Here is a 24,675-nt window from a genome sequence, read left to right as displayed (position 1 = left end):
AGAGAGAAGAAAGTCATATACACCTAGGATGACTTGAGGGTGAGTAATTTGTGTGGGCTAATTTTCATTTTTGGGTGAACTAACTCTTTAAGACTGATTTTGTGGTTCAAGGTCACATTTTTTTTTAAGTCATTTTATTTCAGTTCTGACTGTTCAGTTCAGATTGAAAATTTAACTTTTAATGTACATGTAACCCCATTCATTGTGGCAGCGAGTTTTGCACAGACAAAAAATCTAGGTAGGAAGATATAGAGGAATGAAAGTAAAGCATTAATCTATTTGTGTTTGGATGATCTGACTGATATGTGCATATTCTTTGACCCAGAACATTGGACTGGCAAAACTCAGTAAGAAATGAATGATTTAGTTGGCATTATACAACAGTCTCGAGAGATGTTTAAGGACATTAAGAGTCCAGGGAGTAGAGTTGCTCTCTTGAGGATCAGCTGGGCCCTGTCAGAATGCATCAAAAGCTTCGATATTTGCCTGGAGCCTGTCTAGACTCTGCTAAACAAACCCTAGGCTTGTGACTCGCTTCCCTGCTGAGCTAAAGCTAGAAATCCCCACGCTCACATTGAACGGATTTGACTGCGTGGAACTGGACCGGTTCTCCTCCACTGAGTCCTGGAGCTCCAGCCGAGAATAAGTATATATATAACAATTATTTTTTAACATTAACATTTTTTTAAATTCAATTTAAATTATTACGTTTATTATAATTTTATAATATAATATAATATAATGCATTGATTTGATTTGTAAAAAAGACTGAAGAAAAGTTCTGTAAAGTTTATTCCATGACTATAAATATAATTCTGATAAACCATAGTAAGATCAAGTATTATCTGTGGATACCGTACTGTTGTTATTCCACTTTTCAACATTTTAAAAACCTCCATGGATTATGTGCTCCACATAGAGGGTGACTTATATACAGTGACGAATGAATCTAGAGCGTCAGGTACAGTACACACCACCTCATCTCTGCATTTGGATGCACGTTCAGGCTTATTTAAGATCAGAGCATGTTCTTTATAGTCCTTCAGAGAAAAACACCAAGCCTGTCAGATGAGTCCCTGTTTCACGCTGCTCTAGTCAAGCATTTGATCAACCAAGTAAAAGGAATTTTCGCATAAGGCCAACATCTGCATAGACTTATAATACATATCTCATTAAAAGTAAGGGATCTCTCCAGTGGTTTTGTGCTGACCAATTAATGTTTTGCAAAAGATTCAGAGAAGGTCAGAAAAATGGTTCTGCAAAACTAAATTCTGCCTGTTCTTGCTGTAAAAAACAGGCTATCATTATAAGCGGCCCTCAATGAAAAATAAAATGTTACAAAGGTGTGAAATATGGGCCTTTTAAAGCACAAAACAATAGAAACTAGGGTTGTGGGAGTAGAGTTGCTCTCTTGAGGATCAGCTGGGCCCTGTCAGAATGCATCAAAAGCTTCGATATTTGCCTGGAGCCTGTCTAGACTCTGCTAAACAAACCCTAGGCTTGTGACTCGCTTCCCTGCTGAGCTAAAGCAAGAAATCCCCACGCCCACATTGAATGGATTTGACTGCGTGGAACTGGACCGGTTCTCCTCCACTGAGTCCTGGAGCTCCAGCCGAGAATAAACTGGCCTGAAAAAGAGGGAACCGGTGTAGATACAGTGAGAGTGGGCAAAATAAATGCTTTTTTTATCCCGGAAACTTAAATTAGAAACATAAGGGAGGTGAAAAACACTGAACATGACATTCTAGGGAATACTAAAACTACACACAGCAACACAAAAACATTCTCTCATGAGCAAACAACCATTCCTCAGTTAATGTACAGATCACGTCATGACAGAATGACAGAATGAGCACATACTGAGGTAATTAGCACACACGTCTACACAACTACTAACAGATAATTGCAAACAACATTACAAGACAAAATCTAATATCTCAAAGCAGTCCACATTGCACAAACACTCTAAAAGCACACATATGATTTTTCCATTGTCCATTGTCAATTCAAATAGTTATTATTTACGGAAACTGACCATCTATATTTGCATTTAGTAAAATTAAATTGTAGTGTTATAGTGTTTTTACCGCTGATTACAGAACCGGCTTTACTGATAAGATGCGCGTTAAATATCGCATGCGATTTATCGTGCAGCCCTAATAGAAACCAAACCCTGTTAAACATGCACTTTTGCACACAACCAGTGACAGAAGGCTCTTCAAACGGAGACTTGTCCTATTCAGTCTCCACGCCATCTGGCTAACAGTGAGCTCTTGTATATTTACATGGAGGTCTCAAGAGTGTGTTTGTACTCAGCAGTGCTACTGTAACTAGCTAATGGTGGTGAAAGGATGTGGTCTTGGAATACGCCATGTGCCTGTGTCCGTGTGTAGGTAAAACAGCAGCTTCAATGCTCTCAACAACAGTGATTGAACAAGGTTGAGATGACAAATAGCCACAATGGGAGCCCAAAATGGAGACAAGACTAATCTGGCAGCTTTGGCGGCACAAAATGTATAAGGTGAAACTGGTTTATTCATTGGTATAGCTCATAGAGAAGTTCCTATCCCCTTAACTCAATCACTCTGGAGCCAAATTATTTCCGCACGCAAATGTGCTCTCTGAATCCCTGCCTGATGGGATCTGGAAAGAAAACAGACATACGAAACACGTTCCTCCTTTAACAAACCCTCACGTCTAACATGTGGTTTAGACCTAATGGGTTGTAAACAGCATTTGGGTTTCCATGCTAATGCCATTTGACTTCCAGATGAAGTAGGTTTAGTGTTGATGCTGTTACTTGCTTCAAAAAAATCTTGTATCAAGAGAATATTATATCAATATATGACGATCCACCACAAAATCATCTGCCAGAAAGGTTATATGGTGTCAATTACCCCAAACATTTTAACAGTTGATGATTTCACTCATGACTGAGTTCTACCAAAGGGCATAAGTGCAATACATTTAGCCAAAATGTCCCATCCAAAAAACATGACTGGGTTCATTTAGGAAAAACATTTGTTTCCATTCAGACAGTGAGTGAGTTCACAAAATACGTGTTAAAACAATTGAGCAGCATGACAATATTACACAGAACAGTAGAAATTTGGGGTCATTCATTACCACATCCTGCCTCGTAGGAAATGATATCGGCAAAAACTCCAACAAAGCCATTTAGTTATTCAAATACACATTTATGATGACTAAAGAAATGGTGGTTCTCCATTAAAATACTTGGCTGGGCATCGTTCCTGTGCCAACATGTGTGTAACCAAGTCTCATGGTGTCCTCAGATCTTTCTTACTGTGAACAGACAGACTTTGACAACAGCCGTGATTATGCAATATATTTCTCTAATCCTTTACCAGAACTGAGGTTTTTGGTCTAAACCAAACTACAGTAGGGACATTCCCCTTGGAGCAGTGATGACAAAACCATCAGACAGATGGGTCAAGAGATCTAATGTGTAAATGCAGCTTAATAGAGCTGCTGTGGTCTATTATGTCCTTCTGCAGATACTGAATTCTGAAGTACTCTTTGTTTTATTGCTTGTCATTTGTTTCTTTGTTCTTCATTTTAATAGTGACTGTTTACTTGTAATTTTTAAAGCTATAATTACATGATCATAACATCCTTGTTTTGAATTAATTTATTTTTTATTATAAATATATATACATTTTTTGAAGTAATGTTAAAAATTTTTAATGGTTCAATAAAACAGTTACTTGTAAATACAGTTATTGCTTTGGTATCAAAATTGGGATCAAGAATTGCTGGTGTTAAAAAAGCACACTGAAATTTTGATAAGCTGACAACATACCTTGATGTTACATACTTTGCTCTTACAGGGATAATACACCCAAAAAAATTATAATTCTGTCATCATTTATTTGCCCTCATGTTTAAATCCGGTATGACTCTTTTATCTGTGGAAAACAAAATAAGTCATTTTGAAAGTCAATGGGGCAAAATAATATCAGATCTTACTGACTTTCACAGGTCGCCCGTAGCCAGCCTAGTGGGGGGGGATGGGGTGGTTTGACCTTTCTGCATTTTTCTCCCTGCATTTTGTATTTAATTATGGGGTTGAAATACTTAATTTTGGTGACTTTTTATGCGCTCATTAGTGCTGGATTAGTTTGTCTGTTGGTATCTCAACGAGCACTCTTTTTGATGCACTGAAAATATTTACTACAATGTTGTCAAATTGCTTACCAAGATCATTTGCATTTGATCATTGCATACCACTTTCGTTAGTCCAAACACACACACACACTCACGCACGTGCGCACACCCACACTACAAATTTAAAGACCACACTAACAACAATATTTTATTTAAAATTTCAACCCAACAGTTGGGTTAGTCCATATTTGACTCAAATTTGGTTTGAAACAACCCAGCATTTTTTTTTAGAATGAATACATTTAAGGAACTTTACTACAATTTTATTCAACTACAATGCTCAAAAAAATAATAATAATAAGGAAACACTTAAATCACACATTTTATCTCAATGAATGAAATATTAAATTTGAAAATCTTTATTTATATACATTCTATACTTTGTTAAGAACAAAATTATGTGACAACAGTCAATGGAAACCAAAATCATCAACACACAGGGCTCTTGATTCAAAATCACACCAAATATCAATTTAAAAAACTGAAGTTACAGGCTCATCCAACTTGCATAAAATTCTTCACAGCAACTCATAATGCAAGTCAGTAGTGTGTATGGCCTCCACATGTCTGTACTCACGACAATGTCTGGACATGCTCCTGATGAGATGGCGGATGGTGTCCTGGGGGATCTCTTGCCAGACCTGGATCAGGGAATCAGTGAGCTCCTGGACAGTTTGTGGTGCTACTGGGTGGCTTTGGATGCTCCAATACATAATGACCCAGAGTTTCTCAATTGGATTCAGGTCTGGGGAACGTGAGGGCTAGTCAACGGCATCAATGCCTTTATCATCTAAAAACTGTCTACACACTCTAGCCACATGAGGCCAGGCATTAGCATGCACCAGGAGGAACCCAGGGCCCACTGCATCAACATATGGTCTGACAATGGCTCTGAGGATTTCATCCTGGTACCTAACAGCAGTAAGGGAACCACTGGCTAGTTCCTCCTCACACAAAGGAGTAGATACTGGTCCTGTTGATGGGTTGGTATCTCCCCCATGCTCTTGAAACCAAACCTCCTCGCGACAACACGTATGGATGTGCCATCCTGGAGGAGCTGGACTGCCTGTGCAACCTGATTGGTTTGTCTTGCATTTTTGGGCGTTGTCTTGCTGTTGTCTCTCCAGTGCACCTGTTGTCACTTTCATTTGCACCAAAGCAGTTGAAACTGATTCACAGTCACTTATGTTTCCTAATTGGACAGATTGATATCCCTGAAGTTTAATTGACTTGGTGTTATACTGTGATGATTAAGTGTTTCCTTAACACTGTTCATCTCTCATCATCATCCCCTCTTGTCTCTCTGTCAATGCCTCTTCACTTGTCTTCACTTCCCTTGTTGTCTTGACACTTATGGAATGAGAACACTGGTCAGTTAATCTTCTTAGATTCAATCTGGAGAATATGTTTCACAGCTTCGTCCAGGTTGAGTGAAGTTTTGAAGAAGTCACTCAATTTAAATTCAAAAACATTTTCAAAACACAAATATCACGGAAGGAATTTAAGTGCAGTATTTACAGGGTATCTGCAGGATTTTTAAAATCAAATGTAAGTTTTTTATTAACTATTTTAAGACCTGCACAAATAAAAGTAATACCGTATGAGTGGGATAAAGCAATGTCTATGGTAACATATTAAACAGATACCATGATTTACAGTTTGGATACAGGTTAACACAAAAAGCAAAAAGTCCTATAAAATAAGTAATTTAAACAATTATCAATCATTATATATATATATATATATATATATATATTACTGTCTTAATTGTTTAGATTTTAGAAGGAACATTAGCTTCTTGCCGATCCACCAGTTCACACTTACAGCTCTACGTGTTTGCTGTGTAAAATCATGGGTAGTTTTTCACATTGGTCTGAACAAAAACAGCAGACGGGCTTATTACAAATGCTAATTCATTCTCTGCCACTAGGTGGCACTTTTGGAATGGCAGAAATTGAGGTTTCTCTGGTAAGGCTGTAAACAAAGCAGCACTGCGCTCATAAACGTACTTTATCAGGCATTATAGTAAAGATGGAATGAAAATGCCATCGAAACACTTCTGAAGACAGTCAGTTCCCTTCAGAGGTACATTAATATAAAAACACCTACGCCGCATTTTGACTTTGAAACGTGCAGCACTCATATTTATTAAATGAAATCATAGCCTTAATCATCACATTAATCCATAACGCAAATCTAGTCTTTTTCCTAAATTTAAGACCTCTTGAAATTATGATTAAATGTAAATCGCTTGTTTATTTTAGATCTGTGTGGCAGCAGCAATATACAGTAGCCTTAATAAATCAATAAATCCACTGCTCGTCTCCTCTGAGGCTGGGACTCTAAACACTGTTGTGTGCTCGTCAGTGCAGCCAAAGACAGAACAGTTAGCATGTTTTGCTCAAACTTTCGCCATGGCATTAGAACTAATACACCGTTGTCGCTTGCGAAATCAAAATGACGGTGCCTTGAGTGGAAGTTTACAGATAAAGGGGCGGTAATATCATAATGAGATCCCTTTGCCACGTCACCAAGGGAGTGAAATCAGACGCGCTCGTTTTCTCAGACGCTTGCAGAAAAAGGCTTACCCAAACAAAGTGATTGGGTTAATCTTTTACACGTTTCCTTGGTTGGTAGATGCACCGGGGACCTGATTATAGCACTTAAAACCTGGAAAAGTCCAATTTTCATGATATGTCACCTTTAAGACATTTCTTATACCATTTAAGGCATTTAATACTTTTCATGGCTTTAAATTTGATACAACTAAATTTAAGTATTTAAAATAGCCAGTTGGGCTGGGCGCTGATACATTTTAGTAGCCCAACTGGAAGACACAATAGTGCCGGGACGTTGGGCTAGCGATTTTGCAAGCCCTGATGGAAGTAGAACAACAGAAGTGGTGCTTTTAACAAGATTAGGGCTTCAGTTTGGTTTAGATTTAGATCATTTTTATTTGGGAGATTTGAATTATTGGCTATCGTTATTTAAAAAAAAACTTATTTATAAAAAAAAAAAAAAAAAAAAATCACACACTTAAATTATGGACCTTTGGCAGTGGGGGGTGGGTCGTTCGAGCTACCTGAGCCCCCCTGTCTACGGGCATGTTTCAGTGTATGGACAAAAAAAAAACACTTCCTTTGGAGACATGAGGGTGAGTAAATTATGTCATTTTCAATTTTGACCCTAGGTCTAATGTTTGTGAGTTAATATTTCAACCAGCCCATCTCAAAGATGTAATCAATTTTAAAACATGTTGAAAAAATAAAATACTGAAAATTAAAATAACATGTAACTTAAAAAAAAAGTAATGGAGTTGTAATTCCACCACAGTGTGAACATAATCTCATTGCATGTTCATCGGCTGGCCTTTACAGCAGTGCTTTTTGGCATTTTCTGAACCAACTTTAGTTTTTTGAGATAAAGAAATTAACTTTATGATACCATGTTTGCATGCCATAACATTGTAAATGCTCTTACTGGTTCTGTGCCAAGCAGCCTGGTGCCAAGATGCCCTTGTTATCAGTTGTCTGCTTCAGGTGTGTGAGCTCTAGCATGTCCACCTGAATGTCAGTCACATGACCTGGCAACTGTGGCAACCCGGATAGGATTTTCTCAACCAGACTGTCACCATGGTGGCCAACAGCTCCTATAGATTAGGAAAAAGAGAAACAGAGGGAAAAAATTATTTTGAAAGGTCATAGAATAAGTTAAACTGTGTTATACGCCACCATGACATATTAAGACAAGACACCACAGGTAAATAGAATAAAAATTAACTAATATATTTCACCATATTTTCCAGTTGTTTAGTCACAGTACATTAAAGCAATTGATTAGTTTTATACATTTTGTAAGGATACATAAATACGCAAATGAGGCATTATCTAAAAATGTGTACTCATTTGAATACATTTCCAGAACAGAAATCTGAACATTGGATAAAACCAGGTTCAAAATTCTTGTTTCATTTTGCTGACAAATTAAGAGTTAAAGGTTTTTACAGAGGGAATGTTGGATATGTTTTGTATCATGCCATAAATCACAAAATATTTTAAACAGCCAGGGGGAAAAAAATTATATTATTCACCATATTTTAGGAATAACACGTACAGCTGAAAAATCAATTGAATGATATTTGAACAATCCCCTTTGTAAAAATCTTCAGAACATAGATGTGAATAAAAAATTGGGTGCAGGTAAGTGCTATTAAAGTGGATAAAAATTTTCTGGTTAGAAGGAGAAAAAAAAATATCGAGAAAGCAGTCTAAAGATATAGGCTACAATGTAATTGAAATGCAAATAAATAAGACATGTTATGGAAGTCCATTAATCCAAAATCTCAAAAATGACCAGTGCATGAAAATAAATAAAATAAAACATGGTTTTGCCTATAGTGTCTTGACATAAGTACTAATGACTGAATACATATAGTATTTAGACTGACTAGACTACACCTGTACGATCAAGAGTTCTGTCAATAAACACTACTGATGCTTTATTGGGGGCTGACTTCCTCCTGTTTTTGGCCTGTGGATGACTGGCCAGCTCCCCTGCGATCAGACGGCTCATCGGACCCACGGAAAAACTCTCCTCACGGGTACCGATGAACTCAAACAGGGTGTTGATGGCTGATGTGAGAGATTTAATCTGAATCTGCAGCTCAGGTGAGAGAGAGTGCGTATCCACATCCATCAGACTCCCAAATCGTCTTTTTTCCGGCCTTTTCTCGTTGATGGACTCAAGATCCACTTCCAATAATGGGAAGAGATCAGAGAAAGCAGGCAAAAGGTGAAGGTGCTGCGTCAGAGGGGCGAAGACCACAGGAGCATGCATCACCTCAGCAGTGTAGTTCATATCACCCATCCACTCACACAGTTTCTCTTCAAACTGCTCAAACACCGAATTCCCCTCCAGATCAGTGGTCACATTATTCGCAAGCAGGTGAATGGAGTGCGGAATAGCTGTGAAAACCACGCAGTACTGGAAGCGACTGAGGGAAATGATGTCTTTGATAATGTCTGCCGTTTTACCTTTCAGCACGGTGCTGACCACAAACACAGCTTTGGGTTCATTCTGTCCACCAGCTTCAAAGCTTGAGAATTGTTTGATGTTTCGAGCTCCAGCCTCAAACAGAAGCGCAGCTCCTCCGTTCCAGTGCAAACTCTCAGAACACCGATCATCCATGAAAACAACAGCCTTTTTTACCTTTGACAGAACTTTTTCCCACGTCTGACCGGGAAAACACATGACACCATCCGTGGGCAACATATTTCCGCAAATGCTGGCGTTTTAAAGAGAGACGAACGATAGCAACAGCAGAACTGTCAAACAGACACCATTCAAAACAAACCAATGTGAGTCTCTCGAAGGTGACGTGACGCAGAGGCGTCGCGATAATTATGCGTCATAGTGTACAGCTGGGAGTTTTGAAAGCCACTATTCATTCTTTAACGGCAAAAAGAAAATCGAAGCAAAGACTTTAAATGACTGCATAAACTTGTCCGTTGATTTACAACGCACAACGTGGGCTATTTGCTTATCAAGATGCCAATATACCATTTTATATTTTTTCTTTTTTTTAATTAATATTTTGTCTCAGTATTTTATAAAAATTATGTTTTGCCTTTGTTTATATTCATTGTTCAAAATGTTGTGATATTTAAAAAGGTAGTGTAAGAGTCAAGTAAACGATTTGTCTGTTAACAAAAAAAAAAAATACGTTGACATGTTTCATGTCATAATAATGGAATAGAATACAGTCATTTGAAATTGATGCAAAGATAGATAAATTGACACGATAAAACAAACAAACAAATATTGCCTGTAATTAGTGCATTGATGTGTTGATGTTGAACTTCCTGCGTCTCCCGCACACGTGCGCGTGCAGTGAGATGTGTTTCTTTGGTAACGCACACCTGCTACACCAACAACACGCGGCGTGCCACCGTGACAGCTGTGACTGTAAACCCTAAAACTATTATCACACTACGCAAAGTTACTTTGTCGAACTCGGTGAATCAGTGGGTTAAACTGAGCCTCTGATCTCAAAGCAAAAGCGCAAAACCCCGGAGGTGATCATGTCCACAAAAGAGGTAATAGAGAAAACAACTGATGACGAGACGGACTGGCTTTATGGAGGTGAGAAATAAACACACTGATGATTCAACTTTAAAACTGTCTAAAGAGTCAGGAATGCAAATCAAACGTCCTCGTGGTGAGATGAATAAGCATTACTCCAGCATCTACCAAACCCAAAAGCACACGTTTCTAAGAAGGGATCTGACCCTAAGTTTATTACATCAGAAACCGTTATTTATCCAGCTGCACGCGTTTCATAACATTTACTTTCAAATCAACCCTTACAGAGAACATAAGGGCAAGAATACATTTACACACGCCTAACATAACCGCATCAAGTAGTAAGTGCTGCTGCATTTAAAAGCATCTGATCAAAGTTGGACAGCTCTTTTGAAAATCATATTCAGAATATTGTTTATTGTTATTTTTTATTTTCAGTATCAAATATGGCATAGGACATGACAGATGCCGTATCATGTCCAATAGAGATGCATCTGAGAGAAGAAAAATCAATGTAATGTAGGCTACTATAGAGTTGACAGTTTGAATATCAGGTTTTAAAATCGTATTTAAATTGATCCATTCATAAACTGGCAGCATTTTAGATGATGAAACTGATTCCTTCATCTAACCAGAGTTCCTTTGTTTGTTTATTTGAAATCAGTATGATTCATATGAACCATGTAAAGCTTGAAATAGAACAGTATTGCATATATTTAAAATGCCTAGTTTTATGATCAAAGGTCTGTAGTTTTTTTTTTTACTGTGGGAAGCAAAATATATAATGCAACGTAATACAGTGATGATTGAGAGAAATGGACAAATACATGTTCCACAAAAACCTGATGTATCATATTTGATAAGCCCATTTTAACATAATTTTTCTTCAAAAAAAAAAAAGTTTCAGTCCAATAACAATAGAAAAGTTATTACATTACTAAATTGGACACACACTATGACCTGAAAGTGGACGTTTTAAAAAAAAAATAAAAAAAAATAAATAAATAATAATAAAATTAAAAGGAAGAAACTATCAGATGACAGAAAGCTTGTGATCATGTTGATCATTTAAATGCCTTACAAATTTGAATGATAAATATTTCAAAGAGCAGGCTTTATAGTGTTAAAAACAACTATAGCAATAACTTTAAATTTCTTAAACTGTCTGTTTCCATGTGAAAACAAATCTTGTCCTAATTTCTACTTCTTTATCATAAATAGATGACAATTTTGACGAAGAAGAGACAACAGAAAAGGAAGTTTTCAGGTGAGGATGCCCAAGAAAATGTGTTTAGCTGTTGATAAGTTTCCAACGAGCAACTTGAAGTAGAACTTGGTTTTTTATGTTTTAGCATCTTAATCTAAAAGAGGCCAGGGCCGGAGTGGGACTCATTTTCAGACCTGGAGTTTCATGCCTTAGACCGGCCCACTTTGTTTTTTTGTTTTTTTCTATTAGTGCTGTCAAGTGATTAATCGCGATTAATCGCATCCAAAATAAAGTTTTTGTTTACATAATATATGTATGTGTACTGTGTATATTTATATATATATAAATACAAACACAGAGTATATAAATTTTAAATTTCGGGCGGTTTTTTGCCTCCACGTCATGCATTTAAAATCCTTTAATGCACGGCTAGCCGTTGATTATTCCTTACATATTTAATATATAAACATACCATATTTTTCTTAAATGTATACATGCATGTGTTTGTATTTATATATACATAATAAATATACACAGTACACACACATATATAATGTAAACAAAAACTTTTATTTTGGAGATGATTAATCGTTTGACAGTACTATTTTCTATTCTATTATTCGCTCTCATATCTCCAACACCTGAGGGTTTGCCGCTGTCAGGGGAGTCAAAAGATAATTACGTCATCATTAGGGTTGCCAATTAACTTCAGAAATGGAAAATAAGGGACAATTGTGATTCTTTATCTTTTATTCTTTAAGAAAATAGTGTTTATTCCTGTATTCTTGTAGAAAATAAGTGTTTATTCTTTAAGAAAATAATGGACAGAATAAGGGACGCTCTAAATATTTGTATTGTACCATAATGTAGGCCTATATCTGCCTGCAGTTAAAAAGTTCTTGAGTCAGAAGTAATCACATTTGTTTTGCTTAACCCATTTATGTACAATTATTCAAAAAATAATTTTAATGTCAATCAAGAAATGTCATCGGTCTGAGTAAATTGTACCATTATAGAATTGTGACTTCACAAGTGTAGTAGGCTAATTTAAGAGGTGAAAATACTGTGAAATTACAAATGGCATGAAATTTGAAAGTATGATAACTGAAGGTGTATGAAACGTCAGTCAATAAAGCATTTTTTTTAACAATGGCACTTAAAGTTTTTGTGAATGAATGAAAATGCATAATTTTCAATGAAAGAAAACTTAGAGAGTGTGGGCTGCTTCTGGTGCTTGGATTTGTACTTCAATATAATGATGTCCAAGTTTAAGAATACACTAGAATTTTTTTTATGTATTTTTTTTTCTCTATATATTTAACAGCATTAACTTACACTGAAATAGCCTACGTCTTCCTTCAGGTAGATTGAATGTTTTCCTGCCTTGCTAAATGTTGGGCTCATGATCAATAAGTTGCATTTGCCCAAACTGATTTGGCAGAATCAAAACACCGACGGTGAAGGGAATTGCCTCGCTGTGAAGCGGGAACAGCCGGCAGAGGATTCCGCTTGGTCTTAAAGCCTTCCTCAAATGCCTACGTTCACAAATAACAATGATTTGTGCAAAAAGAATGATTAATTATCAATTGAGAATTTGTTATTGATATGGTCTGGTGAAAATAATAATATGGGCTGCGAGAAAATAATAAATAAAAAGAGTGGGGCTGCTGTGAGTGCAGGCAGCCTAGGGACAGTATATTTCAACCCAGTGGCATGACAACACACCGGCCCTAGCGGCCAAAAAAACAGACCGGCCCACCGGGAATCCTCCCGGTGCTCCCGATTAGCCAATCCGGGCCTGTAAGATGCTAAACATTTTTTATCTAAGTCTTTATGAATGGATGCTTATCCAAACTTTTGTAGACTACACAGTTCACAACTGCATGGAAAAAGGCAGAAAATATAGAGTACAAACTGGTGCAAAGACCTTAGGTTTAATTATTGCAGTATTTTGTTGACATCTTAGCTTTAATCAGGCAGGTGATTTATTAATCTTCTCCAAAATGTTGCTTTGCCTTTTTTAAAGCTATTTGAATCAGCTCTTCCTCATATTTGATTTCATTTGCATTTAGAAATGTACTTCATCGGCATTTACTTTAATACATGGCCCCAACACAAACACATGCACAGTTCAACTCTCTGCAGTCTTGGGATTTTCTGCTTCTGGCAATGTCAGAAACTTTCAGGTCACTTTAGCCCCGGCCGCTTTTGCATTTGAAATGAGAGTTTACAAGACCTAATCGTGTGCCGACTCAGAACGAGAGAGGCTGACACATTTATTTCCTGTTAGGGCAAGTAGCGTTGTACAAATGAAGCGTGTACATTTAATGCCCGTTTCACTGCTTAGTAATGACCATACGTGCACATTCGCGGTATGTGACATGTCTTTGCCAATAGACCTCTTTGCAAAAAAGCTCCCAAAGTGGATCAAGCCACGCGTGTCTGATGGAACTGGATGCTAGTTAAATTCAGCATTGGATGTGCCCAGGGCTAATACAGTATAAGCTCCTCTTATGTGCTCACTGGAGTAGGAGTGAATAACCATTGTTTTATTCCTCTGCTTCCCAGCATTGTGTAGAGATGTGTTAGCTGCTTCTTGGAGCTGACACAGCGTTTTTTATGGGTTGGATTGCTTCACCTTCATTAGAGTCGGGGCAAAGCTCAAACCCAAGCGAGAATTTTCCCTCACACTGCACTGGCCTTAAATAAGCCTGATGAGCCACAGTGATATAGGCCTCACTTAAACTAATGTAGGCCTGCTGCTAAAGATGTGCTTGTAAATCGATCCCTTTCATTGCCCATATTTGCTGAGTGTAAAAGTCTTTTTATTGTTCTGTAGCATCAATTAGTGCATGTGATTAAATCAGACAGACAGATGAAACTGACAGGAAGTCTGTGCATCCAAAGGAAAATTAAGTTTCTTCTGCAGAGCACACACCTGGGGCCAGTTGCATAAACTGCTTAGACTAGTCTTAAAAAGTTATCTTTTTTTTTCTTCTTCAAGACTGGTCATAATTTTTTTATTTCAGTTACAAATCTAATTTGAGTCTCAGAAGTACGACCAATTACCCCTTGTCTAGTTGGTGAAACTAGTTTTTAAGACCCAGACTTAAAATAGTGGCTATGTTTATGCAACTGGCCCCATATCTCAGTTTTTTTTTTTTTTAGGTGTAGTATATAGTAAGAAATCTATTTCTGTAATTTTTGTCTATTCAGTTTAAACTGATTTAATGAAATATGGCACTAAAATAATTAAATGAATTAAAATTACAATTTAAAATAAAAAATAAAAATGTATTATTATGCTTCAAATCACTTTTTATGTATGTTTTTTCCCAAACTGCCATTTAGTTTAGTTTGAAGATGTAACTGAATCTGATTATTTAGGCCTATGTGATCATTTAATTTACACATTATTGTACAATCTAATTGGTTAATTATAAAATCCATCATATATAAACATATATCTCACTTCTGCAGTGCTCTGATTGGTGATGTTGATGGAGTGAGTGGACTCAATTACCAGGTGCTTGTTTTAGCAAAACTTATTTTAAACTTTCTTTTTTTTTTTTAAATCTATTTCGGTTAGTTGTGATAATGTAGGGTGTTCATTTACCTTTACAAACAGCCATTGTGTTTTTCCCTCACAAAGGAAAGTGAATCAGACAGTGATGATGATGTCTGTGTGACCATCGGTGACATTAAAACAGGCGGATCTCAGGGCTCGTGAGTAATTCAGTCAGAATTTGACAATTTTAGTTTTATATGTCACTGTGTCAAGTCTTCTCATTTCATACAGAGATACTGATGACATCTTAAAGTATTCTGGGTCTAATAAATTGCTATAATGATACTTAATGGTCTGTTTGTGGTTTACTCTGTAGGTCATTTGGTTCTAGTTCCATTAGTCTGAACATAAAGACCTCTGTATCAGGTAATAATGATATTCATTGCAGTACAATCTATTTTTAAATATTTGCTCATTATAATTACCAAAAATGTTTTTCTACCCCAAAGTAACATAATTTGGACGTTTTTGACAGCATGGCGGGCAGACAAGTAAATAGTCTCATTTGATTATCTCAGTTTTTGCAAATATTGTAATGTTTTCATGCTGAACTCCTTCACCCTATTACAAATATATGTTTATCAATAATAGAAAATAATGTGGCTCATGTAATTAGTAGTTCAACCTCCTGAGGTTAACGTTTTCTGAATGAAGAATTTCCTTTCACTGACCATTAATTTGAAAAGAATTTCCTTTCACTGACTATTAATTTGAAAATGAAATTACTTCACATCTTAGCATCCCAATGTCCATCCCTATTTTGTACCCTGTTGTTATTGTAATAAAAATATGATATGGAGCTATGTCCAAAGAGATGGAGAGACTATCACGCCTCCTATTGCATTACACAGAAACACTGTAAAGTGACATTCCACCTTTAAAATTAATTAAAATTATTATTATTAAACTTATAGACCATTTCAATTCAAAAAGTTTAAGTATTTCCAGAGTATTTATAATAAAATACATATTCTATGTCTTATATTTCTTATATTACCATCATGCATTCCTGAAGGAAACTTAAATTTAAGCCTGACTGAACTGTGCTGCTGAGAATCCCTTTAGGATATTCCTCTGGGTTTGGTTTAATATGGGTATGGGAATCCAGCCTCTAAAGTCTTATCTGCTGTGAGTCAGGCTCCAAGTCCAGAGGGCTGGATCTGGATGCTGAAGGCAATGTCCTGCAGGTGGATGTGGAGTCCTTTGAGGAGAAGCCATGGAGAAAGCCAGGTGCAGTTGATTGCATTAGGATGTGCGAAGTGTGTGTGTGTGTTAGTCTACCTCAGATACAGTACAACTAACAGCGTGTGTTGTGTATAAACGCAGGTGCAGATCTGTCTGACTACTTTAACTATGGTTTTAATGAGGACACCTGGAAGGCATACTGTGACAAACAGAGACGACTACGCATGAGCCTAGAGATCCTGAGCCTGGGGTCATTAAGCAAAATAATGGTACATTTAGCATAAATCCCCAAAGTAACATAATTTGGACGTTTTTGACAGCATGGCGGGCAGACAAGTAAATAGTCTCATTTGATTATCTCAGTTTTTGCAAATATTGTAATGTTTTCATGCTGAACTCCTTCACCCTATTACAAATATATGTTTATCAATAATAGAAAATAATGTGGCTCATGTAATTAGTAGTTCAACCTCCTGAGGTTAACGTTTTCTGAATGAAGAATTTCCTTTCACTGACCATTAATTTGAAAAGAATTTCCTTTCACTGACTATTAATTTGAAAATGAAATTACTTCACATCTTAGCATCCCAATGTCCATCCCTATTTTGTACCCTGTTGTTATTGTAATAAAAATATGATATGGAGCTATGTCCAAAGAGATGGAGAGACTATCACGCCTCCTATTGCATTACACAGAAACACTGTAAAGTGACATTCCACCTTTAAAATTAATTAAAATTATTATTATTAAACTTATAGACCATTTCAATTCAAAAAGTTTAAGTATTTCCAGAGTATTTATAATAAAATACATATTCTATGTCTTATATTTCTTATATTACCATCATGCATTCCTGAAGGAAACTTAAATTTAAGCCTGACTGAACTGTGCTGCTGAGAATCCCTTTAGGATATTCCTCTGGGTTTGGTTTAATATGGGTATGGGAATCCAGCCTCTAAAGTCTTATCTGCTGTGAGTCAGGCTCCAAGTCCAGAGGGCTGGATCTGGATGCTGAAGGCAATGTCCTGCAGGTGGATGTGGAGTCCTTTGAGGAGAAGCCATGGAGAAAGCCAGGTGCAGTTGATTGCATTAGGATGTGCGAAGTGTGTGTGTGTGTTAGTCTACCTCAGATTCAAATTTCTCCTACCTTTTTCTCTAGTACAACTAACAGCGTGTGTTGTGTATAAACGCAGGTGCAGATCTGTCTGACTACTTTAACTATGGTTTTAATGAGGACACCTGGAAGGCATACTGTGACAAACAGAGACGACTACGCATGAGCCTAGAGATCCTGAGCCTGGGGTCATTAAGCAAAATAATGGTACATTTAGCATAAATAAAATATGCCCTTCTATCATGATGGTTCATACTAAGATGTTGATAATGAGTTGTGACAGGGCATTTACTGCTGTTTCAGACTTGATAGCTTTGTTCCAAAGTCCAGTGAGCTGCCTACAGTAGCTGCCTCATAGACAGCTGGCTTCTAAGGGAGCTTCCTTACTTTCGTGAAACCTCAGAAGTGATTGATTTGGAGCACTCATTATGTATTCTATAGTAATTTTACAATACAATCGTACTGTGATCATGGATCTTAGCTAGTTTTATTGTATTTAAAAAAAAAAAGTAATTAATTTAAACAAATTTATCATCAATACAGACGCTGCATCCAATGTCTTCATCCGCCATGTTTTCTCACTGATGCCCTCAACCCGGAAACTTAGGACTCAAAAAAAATGAGTTTCCTACTCATAATTGCAATTCTGAAGTGGTGTTCATGTGCACTCAACTCATAAATATAATGTTTTTGACATGACTTGAATGCATCATGAACGATTTGCAATTGTTTCCGACAGTTTGACATTATCATGTTGCTAAGCTAATGGCACAATAATCAGCTCTTATCCTAGATAGCACACACACGTCTGCAAGATGTCTGTTAAAGATCACTTCATCTGGAAAGCATCTGCTGTGTATAAACGTCTGATAGACGTCTTTAAGATGTCAGTTTAACATGCATACTAAATCATAAACATCTTAAAGACATTTTCTAAACGTCTATTTGACATCTGATAGGAAACGTCCTATAGACGTATTGCAGATGAGCAAACACACATCTCAATGATGTACGTGTGCTATCAGGGATAAGCAAAAAAAATAATTATAGCAGACACAAATATTTGGCAAAATGTAATTTTTTTATATTATATATTTATCATAATTTAATGTTATTTTGTTTTGTGAACCTTTCTTTTGCCTCGTCTGCCAGATTTTTTATTTTTTCCTCCGAGCTCTAGTGCAGATCATTCTGGGGCTGCATTCACCACATGCGAAAATGCCTTAGAATTTGGCTAAAACAAGATATCTTAGGAGGAGGCAACTAACTGGATTCATAACTTTTGGAACACCTTTTACTTTGGAAGTGCCTGCGGCGATTTAAAATGCTGCTTCTGTAGATGGCTCATGAGTTTTTGGAGCACTTGTGTATGTAGAATGAGTGTGTATACATATAAATGTGTGCTCGTCTCTTTACCAGTCTGCTATTTTCTGCTTTCCTCTCTCTTGTATCCCCCTCATCAAATTTCACCTTGGTTTTTTTTCCTTCTCCTCCAAAACTTCTTGCACAATGACCACTCTTTAGGCTGTTATTCCTCAGTCTCATACCTCCTCCTTTCCCACCATCTTATTGAGTGATGAGGGTCGCTCCTCCCTTCCCTTCCCCCTCTTTCCTTATGTCTTTTCTGTTTTGCTTCCCCCTCACTCTCTCTCTCTCTCTCTCTCTCTCTCTCTCTCTCCCTCTTTCTCTCTCTCTGTCTCTCCCCAGGTTCATCAGAGTTCTAGTAGTGATCTTTCAGAACACTCAACCAGGTACGTCAACCCTTTATCAAACACATCAGTATGAACCAATCAAACCAACCAACCAACCCATACACACACATTGCACACATTTTACTTCTTGGAACAACATAAGGGAGAGTATATGGTAACAGAATTTTCATTTTTTGGTAAAGTTACATTTTTTCATTTTTTCCACTTGATTTCTATCAGCTCTTGTTTTCTGTTCTCCCCTGAAGAAAACATCCAGACTGTTGAAACCTATAATATTTCACTATTACTTTTCTATGAGACACAACACAAATACACACACGCCACGGTTCAGTCCTGGTGGTCCAGACTCTCTTTGGTCCTGGGCAGGAGTTAGCGGGGGTGATTTTTAATCAGTCATTCCTTGAACCTCTCCTCAATCAGTTGAAGGTTATGCGTCGCTCAGGGGGACGTGTATGAACCGGAGCATTCAAGGGTAAAGCAACAGTCCGGCTTTCATTATTACACATACACGTACACACAGGATGCAGGAGTCAGTCACAGTACGCCCATTTAAACACAGAGCATGAGTCAAAAGGGTCTTAACAGAGATTGTCATTCGATCTTGTTCAGCCCCATTAAAATGCAATGTTTTTGCACTAAAAAAAGAGTTCACATGAGTTCATGTGCATATTCAGGTACAGCTTGACTGCATGCTTCATAAATGGGACTTACTTAAAGTCAGCATGATTGAATGCATGTTGTTGACCTTATTGTGAACGATTCATCTGTTTTATTTTTTAAAACCGTTTTGAAAACGTAATTTTTAATCAAAATGTCATGTCTGAATCTTCTGGTAAACGTCAGACTTCTCTCTGGTGATGTACGCTGGGCTTCTCCAATCATTTAGTCCTACACACCTGCAAGCATATGTTCATCTGCCTCAATTTGAGTGCAACGCACACATCTAAAAATCACATCAACAACTGATGCATAGAACCAAGTCCTTTCCCTATGTTATATTATTTGAGGTAATCTGTTACACTCGGCTGTGCATCACAATACAAAAGAAAAGATGTCACTACTTCTGTTTCATCGTGTCTCTGTGTTTTATTGTTCATACAGTGATTGTTTACAATAGTGTTTTGGACATTCTAAGAAAGTTCTTATTTTGCCTTTCACAGAATTGCACTCAAAATTTTGTTCATGTTGCACTGATTGATATTGAGTCGTATTGAGCTTAAACTGACACCTAGTTGACAAGTTTTTGGTACCAATGCTACAAACTTATATTTGCAGTTAGCCATGATTAATTTATTCCACAAGTGAAAGCATCACAAGGGGTTTAGCAAGATAAAGTGAGTAATATTCAGCTGGTCATGTGATCTCATAATGGCCGCCTTCATAAGTCGACCCTCTCCATACACAATAAAACAACTTTTTTTTAAGCTACAGATATGATGGAAGTTTTAGGCCCTGTCCTAAATGACACACTTCATGTGCACTTGTGGCTTTGCAGACTTACAATGGCTGCCACATGCAGGCTGCCAATAGTTTCTGTATAGGGTGTCCCATTCGTCACATTAGCTTTCAGAAGAGTGCTTGTGAACGCCTCCTTTGTGGCCGCTAAGCACCCTCGATGCGCACTTCTGCCGAGGCCACACCGCAAGGCCGCAACAGTTTAGGGTGCTATTTGGTACAGGGCCTTAGGTTAGCGAACAAGATTAATTTTTTTTTGTTTTTAATTTAGTGTAAAACATTTTTAATGAGGGAAAATTACTGAATGCACCTTTAAAGGGATAGGTCACCCAAAAATTCATCATTTACTTACCCTCATGTCGTTCCTTTTTTCTTCTGTGGAACATAGAAGATATTTTGCAAAATGATTTTTTTAATCCATGCAATTGCATTCCATGGTGCCCAGAACTGTTTAGTTACCAACATTCTCAAAATATCTTCTTTTGTGTGAGTAAATGATGACAGAATTTTTATTTTGGGGTGAACTATCCTTTTAAATGGAGAAATCTGTCTAAAATGTTTACTGCATGACGTACATTGCTGAGATTAAAAATACAGATGAGAGCAGACTGCAGAGCCAGGGCTGGGGTGTGAATTTTTTATGTGTACCTTTTTTATAAAATCATGAGAGGGTAGCACTTAAATCCACTGTCGTGTCTGCTGAAATTAGGTGAAACACCAGAAGTGTGCCAATTTAAGGCTTTTACATTTGTGTGTGTGTGTGTGTGTGTTTTTCCCCTGTAGTTGACTCTGTCCCAAACTTCACCAGCAAAGACAGGAACAATAAGAAAGACTTTTGCAGACAAGCTGGCCGTGTTACTTAGACTCTTGAATGCTTGCTTTCATGCAGCATGCATAATGTTTAGTGCAGCATTAATGTGCTCTGTTCTATCTGATTCATTTTTAGTGACTGAAATAGGTTATTGCCTAGTTCACAGGAAAATAGCATTGACTGAGATTGTGTGCGTTTGTGTATGTGCCAAGTGTCCTATAGCGCAAAAACAGAACCAGGATATTTTGTGTTCATTAAATGGCTTGTAGTGTGCAGCACACATTTCATCCTCCTGACTCACACATATGGACTCAACATAATGATCCGACTTTGATTATGCGTGTGGGTGTGAATGCAGGAAGTCGAGTGGTGCGATCAATGTTATCGGAGGACAAGCAGGGACCATCAGTCGAGTGGAAGGCAGAAGACGTCACAGCGCTGATGAAAATAACATCCAGGTGTGTTTTTGCATGCTTGATGGACACAGAGTGAATCGCTGTAAATAGTAGAGTACTGATCTCATATAGTTGTGTGATTTCAGGTTGTTTCAGAGCAATCCTCGGACACAGAGCTATCTTCCCCAAAGCTGTTGCCCTTCTTTCCTCCCAATATCCCACCTCCACCTTTCCCTCCTCCCTCCATCAGCACCACACTCCCCCTCATACCACCACCTGGTAAGTGAACTCCATGCTGTACACTTATGCACACTCACTGTATCAGCAGAAAAGGGACGGGCCTGTGCTGTGTAGTGACGTAGTAGCATGTGAATGTTAAGGCATTGCAGGTTTTTCTTCAGCTTGTCCTTGAGCAAAACTCTCACTTTTAATAGTTCCAAAATCAAGCAGAACACATCTGACAGTGACACAGTGCAGCATATTAACCAGCTTATTAAATGTAAATCAGATTATTCTCATAACCAGCGGGTCAATCCTCATAGTACTAATAGAGATTTTAATGTTATGTTTCCGAATATATTTGCTTAATATATTCTAATAATAATTTTCTTTTCAAAAGTTTGGTAAAAAAATAAATAAAATTTGTACTTTTATTTAGTAAGGATGCATTAAATTGGTCAAAAGTGACAGTACAGACATTTATAATTTTACAAAATATTTATATTTAAAATAAATGCTTTCCCTTTAAAACTGTCAAAAAACATTTTTTTCACATCAAGAAATATTTTTTACACATCAAATCAGCATCTTCTAAAGGATCATGTGACACTGAAGACTGGGGTAATGGCTGCTGAAAATTCAGCATTGTCATCACAGGAATACATTTTATTTAAAATATATAAAAACAGAAAACAGTTATTTTAAATTGTAATAATATTTCACATTATTACTGTTTTTACTGTATTTTGGATCAAATAAATGCAACCTTGGTGAGCATAAAAGACTTCTTTTGATCCATGAAACTGGACGTTTCCTGACTGAAGGCCGGCACTCTTTCAAACAGTCCAAGGGAGGTCAAAGGACATGTTGATATGTTTTCATTACACTGCATTGTACATATAGCCAACCATAGGGAATTTGTGGTTGCCATGACAACATTTATCCAGGGTGTGATTGATTCACACCCATATTGAGCGACCTGCTGTCTTCTGGTCTGAAGAGATCCTAAATATCCTAAACACATGTCTTATTATTGGTCTACTTAAAACATAAAGGTTATTTTTGCTAAGTATGGTATAGCAAACAGAAATGAATCTACTTCTATTGCCCCATGAAGTAGTTTGTTAATGTGTTTTCGCTGTTAAAATATTGCACACTAGGGCTGTGATTCAGAACGCAGTGAAATGCCCCATGATGCCCCAAAATGCTGTGTGCTTAAGGTTCAAGGTTATAGTTCAGGTGCTAAACCAGATGAGCTGCAGCAGCTGTGTTTTTCATTTGACAGTGACTAAATATTGAGCATGCATGTGTCTCTGTAGGAGTCTGACAACATATGCGCTTGAGCTGGTGTGTCTGTATCCAGGTGTGTGTAATTCTCTCCAGGTTTTCCTCTGCAGCACAGGCCTGCTGGCTGTCAGTTTGCCTAACTTCCTGCTCAGATGCTGCACCTCCACACTTTCACAGAACGTCTATATTTGAGCTCTCTTAACTCTACTCTTCTGCTTCAAAGCCTCATCAAAAAATCTCCTTCTGCCAAATCCTACCACCCCTCCTCTGGCCCACTCAGACCTCTCACTGACAGACTCACCCATCATCCCGTTTTTCAGGACCCACTCATCCTTTTTAATACAGTCAAAATATCAAACTTCCTGGACAGGCCTAGCCTTTGAAGTTCAGCCTATAATCCAGAACAGGCCTTTTTCGTTTTATCATAGAAGCCCACCTCCCCATCTTTAAGTTATAGGCCTCTCTATTTTTGACTCACTCCCCCTGCGGATATCGCTGTCCTGTTACGGCCACGCTGTTCCTTTTGTGTCATTAATGTGCTGCGTGTGACTAAAAATAGCTCAGGGCGGGAAGAATGAAAAAGTGCCATGCTAGCAGAATCGTGGCACTGAAAATGTGCTGAATGACCCAGCTGTGCTGAAAGAGAGAGGGGAAAAAGATGGAGAGAGCCAGTTGTTAGGAATGTTTTGATTAAATGAGGTTGTGGAGGAGTGAGAGCTTTTTTTCATTCAAATCATAATTTTAACGACAGATTTGTTAGGAGAGGATTTGTATTTTACATTTTTGTACTGATAGTCTAAATATATTTGTACAAATAAAAAGAGTCCAGTGATCCACTTTGATTCTTTTAGAGGACATTAATGGTTGTAAACATTCATAAAGTACCTTTAAGCACCCTTTACACAATATATCTTTAAAAAAACACACACACAAAAACATACATATCATGATACTGTATGTCAACTCTGTCACACAAAACAATTTAAAGAAATGTTGTTCATTAATTCATTCAGTTATTCATTGTAGTAAATGTATATGGTAAGAGTAAGGTTCTATACTTTAGCATTATTAGTAATGCATTGGCATAACATGAACTAAGAATGCACTACAGTTCAATACAATAATTTTACAGCATTTTTTAATGTCAGTGTATACACTTCAGATTGTACATATTCTGTATTTTGAACAAACATGAATTAACTAATTTTTAAGATTTTTAAATGTTTTTGAAAGAGGTTTAATATGCTCACCAAGGCTGCATTTATTTGACCAAAACTGTAATATTAAGAAATATTATTACAATTTACAATTCCATGTTATAATATATTTTCAAAAGCAATTTATTCCTGTGATGACAAAGCTAAATTTTCAGCAGCCATTACTCCAGTCTTTAGTGTCACATGATCCTATAGAAACGTATTTGAATAATGTGTATGTGTGTGTGTACTTTTA

General features: G+C 37.1%; 2 protein-coding genes across 2 annotated transcripts in view; one reads left to right on the top strand and one right to left on the bottom strand.

The window, feature by feature from the left end:
• LOC107665395 (sec1 family domain-containing protein 2-like) overlaps positions 1-9,638 on the bottom strand; it is a 123,233-nt gene extending 113,595 nt beyond the window's left edge. The window contains exons 1-2 of the mRNA XM_016456269.1: positions 8,646-9,638; positions 7,669-7,837 (exon numbers count right to left, since the gene is read on the bottom strand). Of these exons, the coding sequence (XP_016311755.1) occupies positions 7,669-7,837; positions 8,646-9,459 (983 nt within the window). The 5' untranslated portion in view covers positions 9,460-9,638. The remainder of the gene's footprint in view (positions 1-7,668; positions 7,838-8,645) is intronic.
• A 328-nt stretch (positions 9,639-9,966) lies between these two features.
• The window catches only part of LOC107665400 (pre-mRNA 3'-end-processing factor FIP1-like), a 26,135-nt gene continuing 11,426 nt past the window's right edge, over positions 9,967-24,675 (top strand). Inside the window, exons 1-10 of the mRNA XM_016456275.1 lie at positions 9,967-10,329; positions 11,491-11,536; positions 14,957-15,002; positions 15,129-15,202; positions 15,361-15,410; positions 16,182-16,274; positions 16,371-16,498; positions 19,052-19,095; positions 21,681-21,780; positions 21,864-21,996. Of these exons, the coding sequence (XP_016311761.1) occupies positions 10,269-10,329; positions 11,491-11,536; positions 14,957-15,002; positions 15,129-15,202; positions 15,361-15,410; positions 16,182-16,274; positions 16,371-16,498; positions 19,052-19,095; positions 21,681-21,780; positions 21,864-21,996 (775 nt within the window). The 5' untranslated portion in view covers positions 9,967-10,268. The remainder of the gene's footprint in view (positions 10,330-11,490; positions 11,537-14,956; positions 15,003-15,128; positions 15,203-15,360; positions 15,411-16,181; positions 16,275-16,370; positions 16,499-19,051; positions 19,096-21,680; positions 21,781-21,863; positions 21,997-24,675) is intronic.

Source organism: Sinocyclocheilus anshuiensis, unplaced genomic scaffold, assembly GCF_001515605.1.
Source record: "Sinocyclocheilus anshuiensis isolate Anshui unplaced genomic scaffold, SAMN03320099.WGS_v1.1 scaffold199, whole genome shotgun sequence".
Taxonomy (NCBI): Eukaryota; Metazoa; Chordata; class Actinopteri; order Cypriniformes; family Cyprinidae; genus Sinocyclocheilus; species Sinocyclocheilus anshuiensis.
The sequence above is the reverse complement of the archived record's forward strand: the minus strand, read 5'-3'. Positions and strand labels throughout refer to the sequence as shown.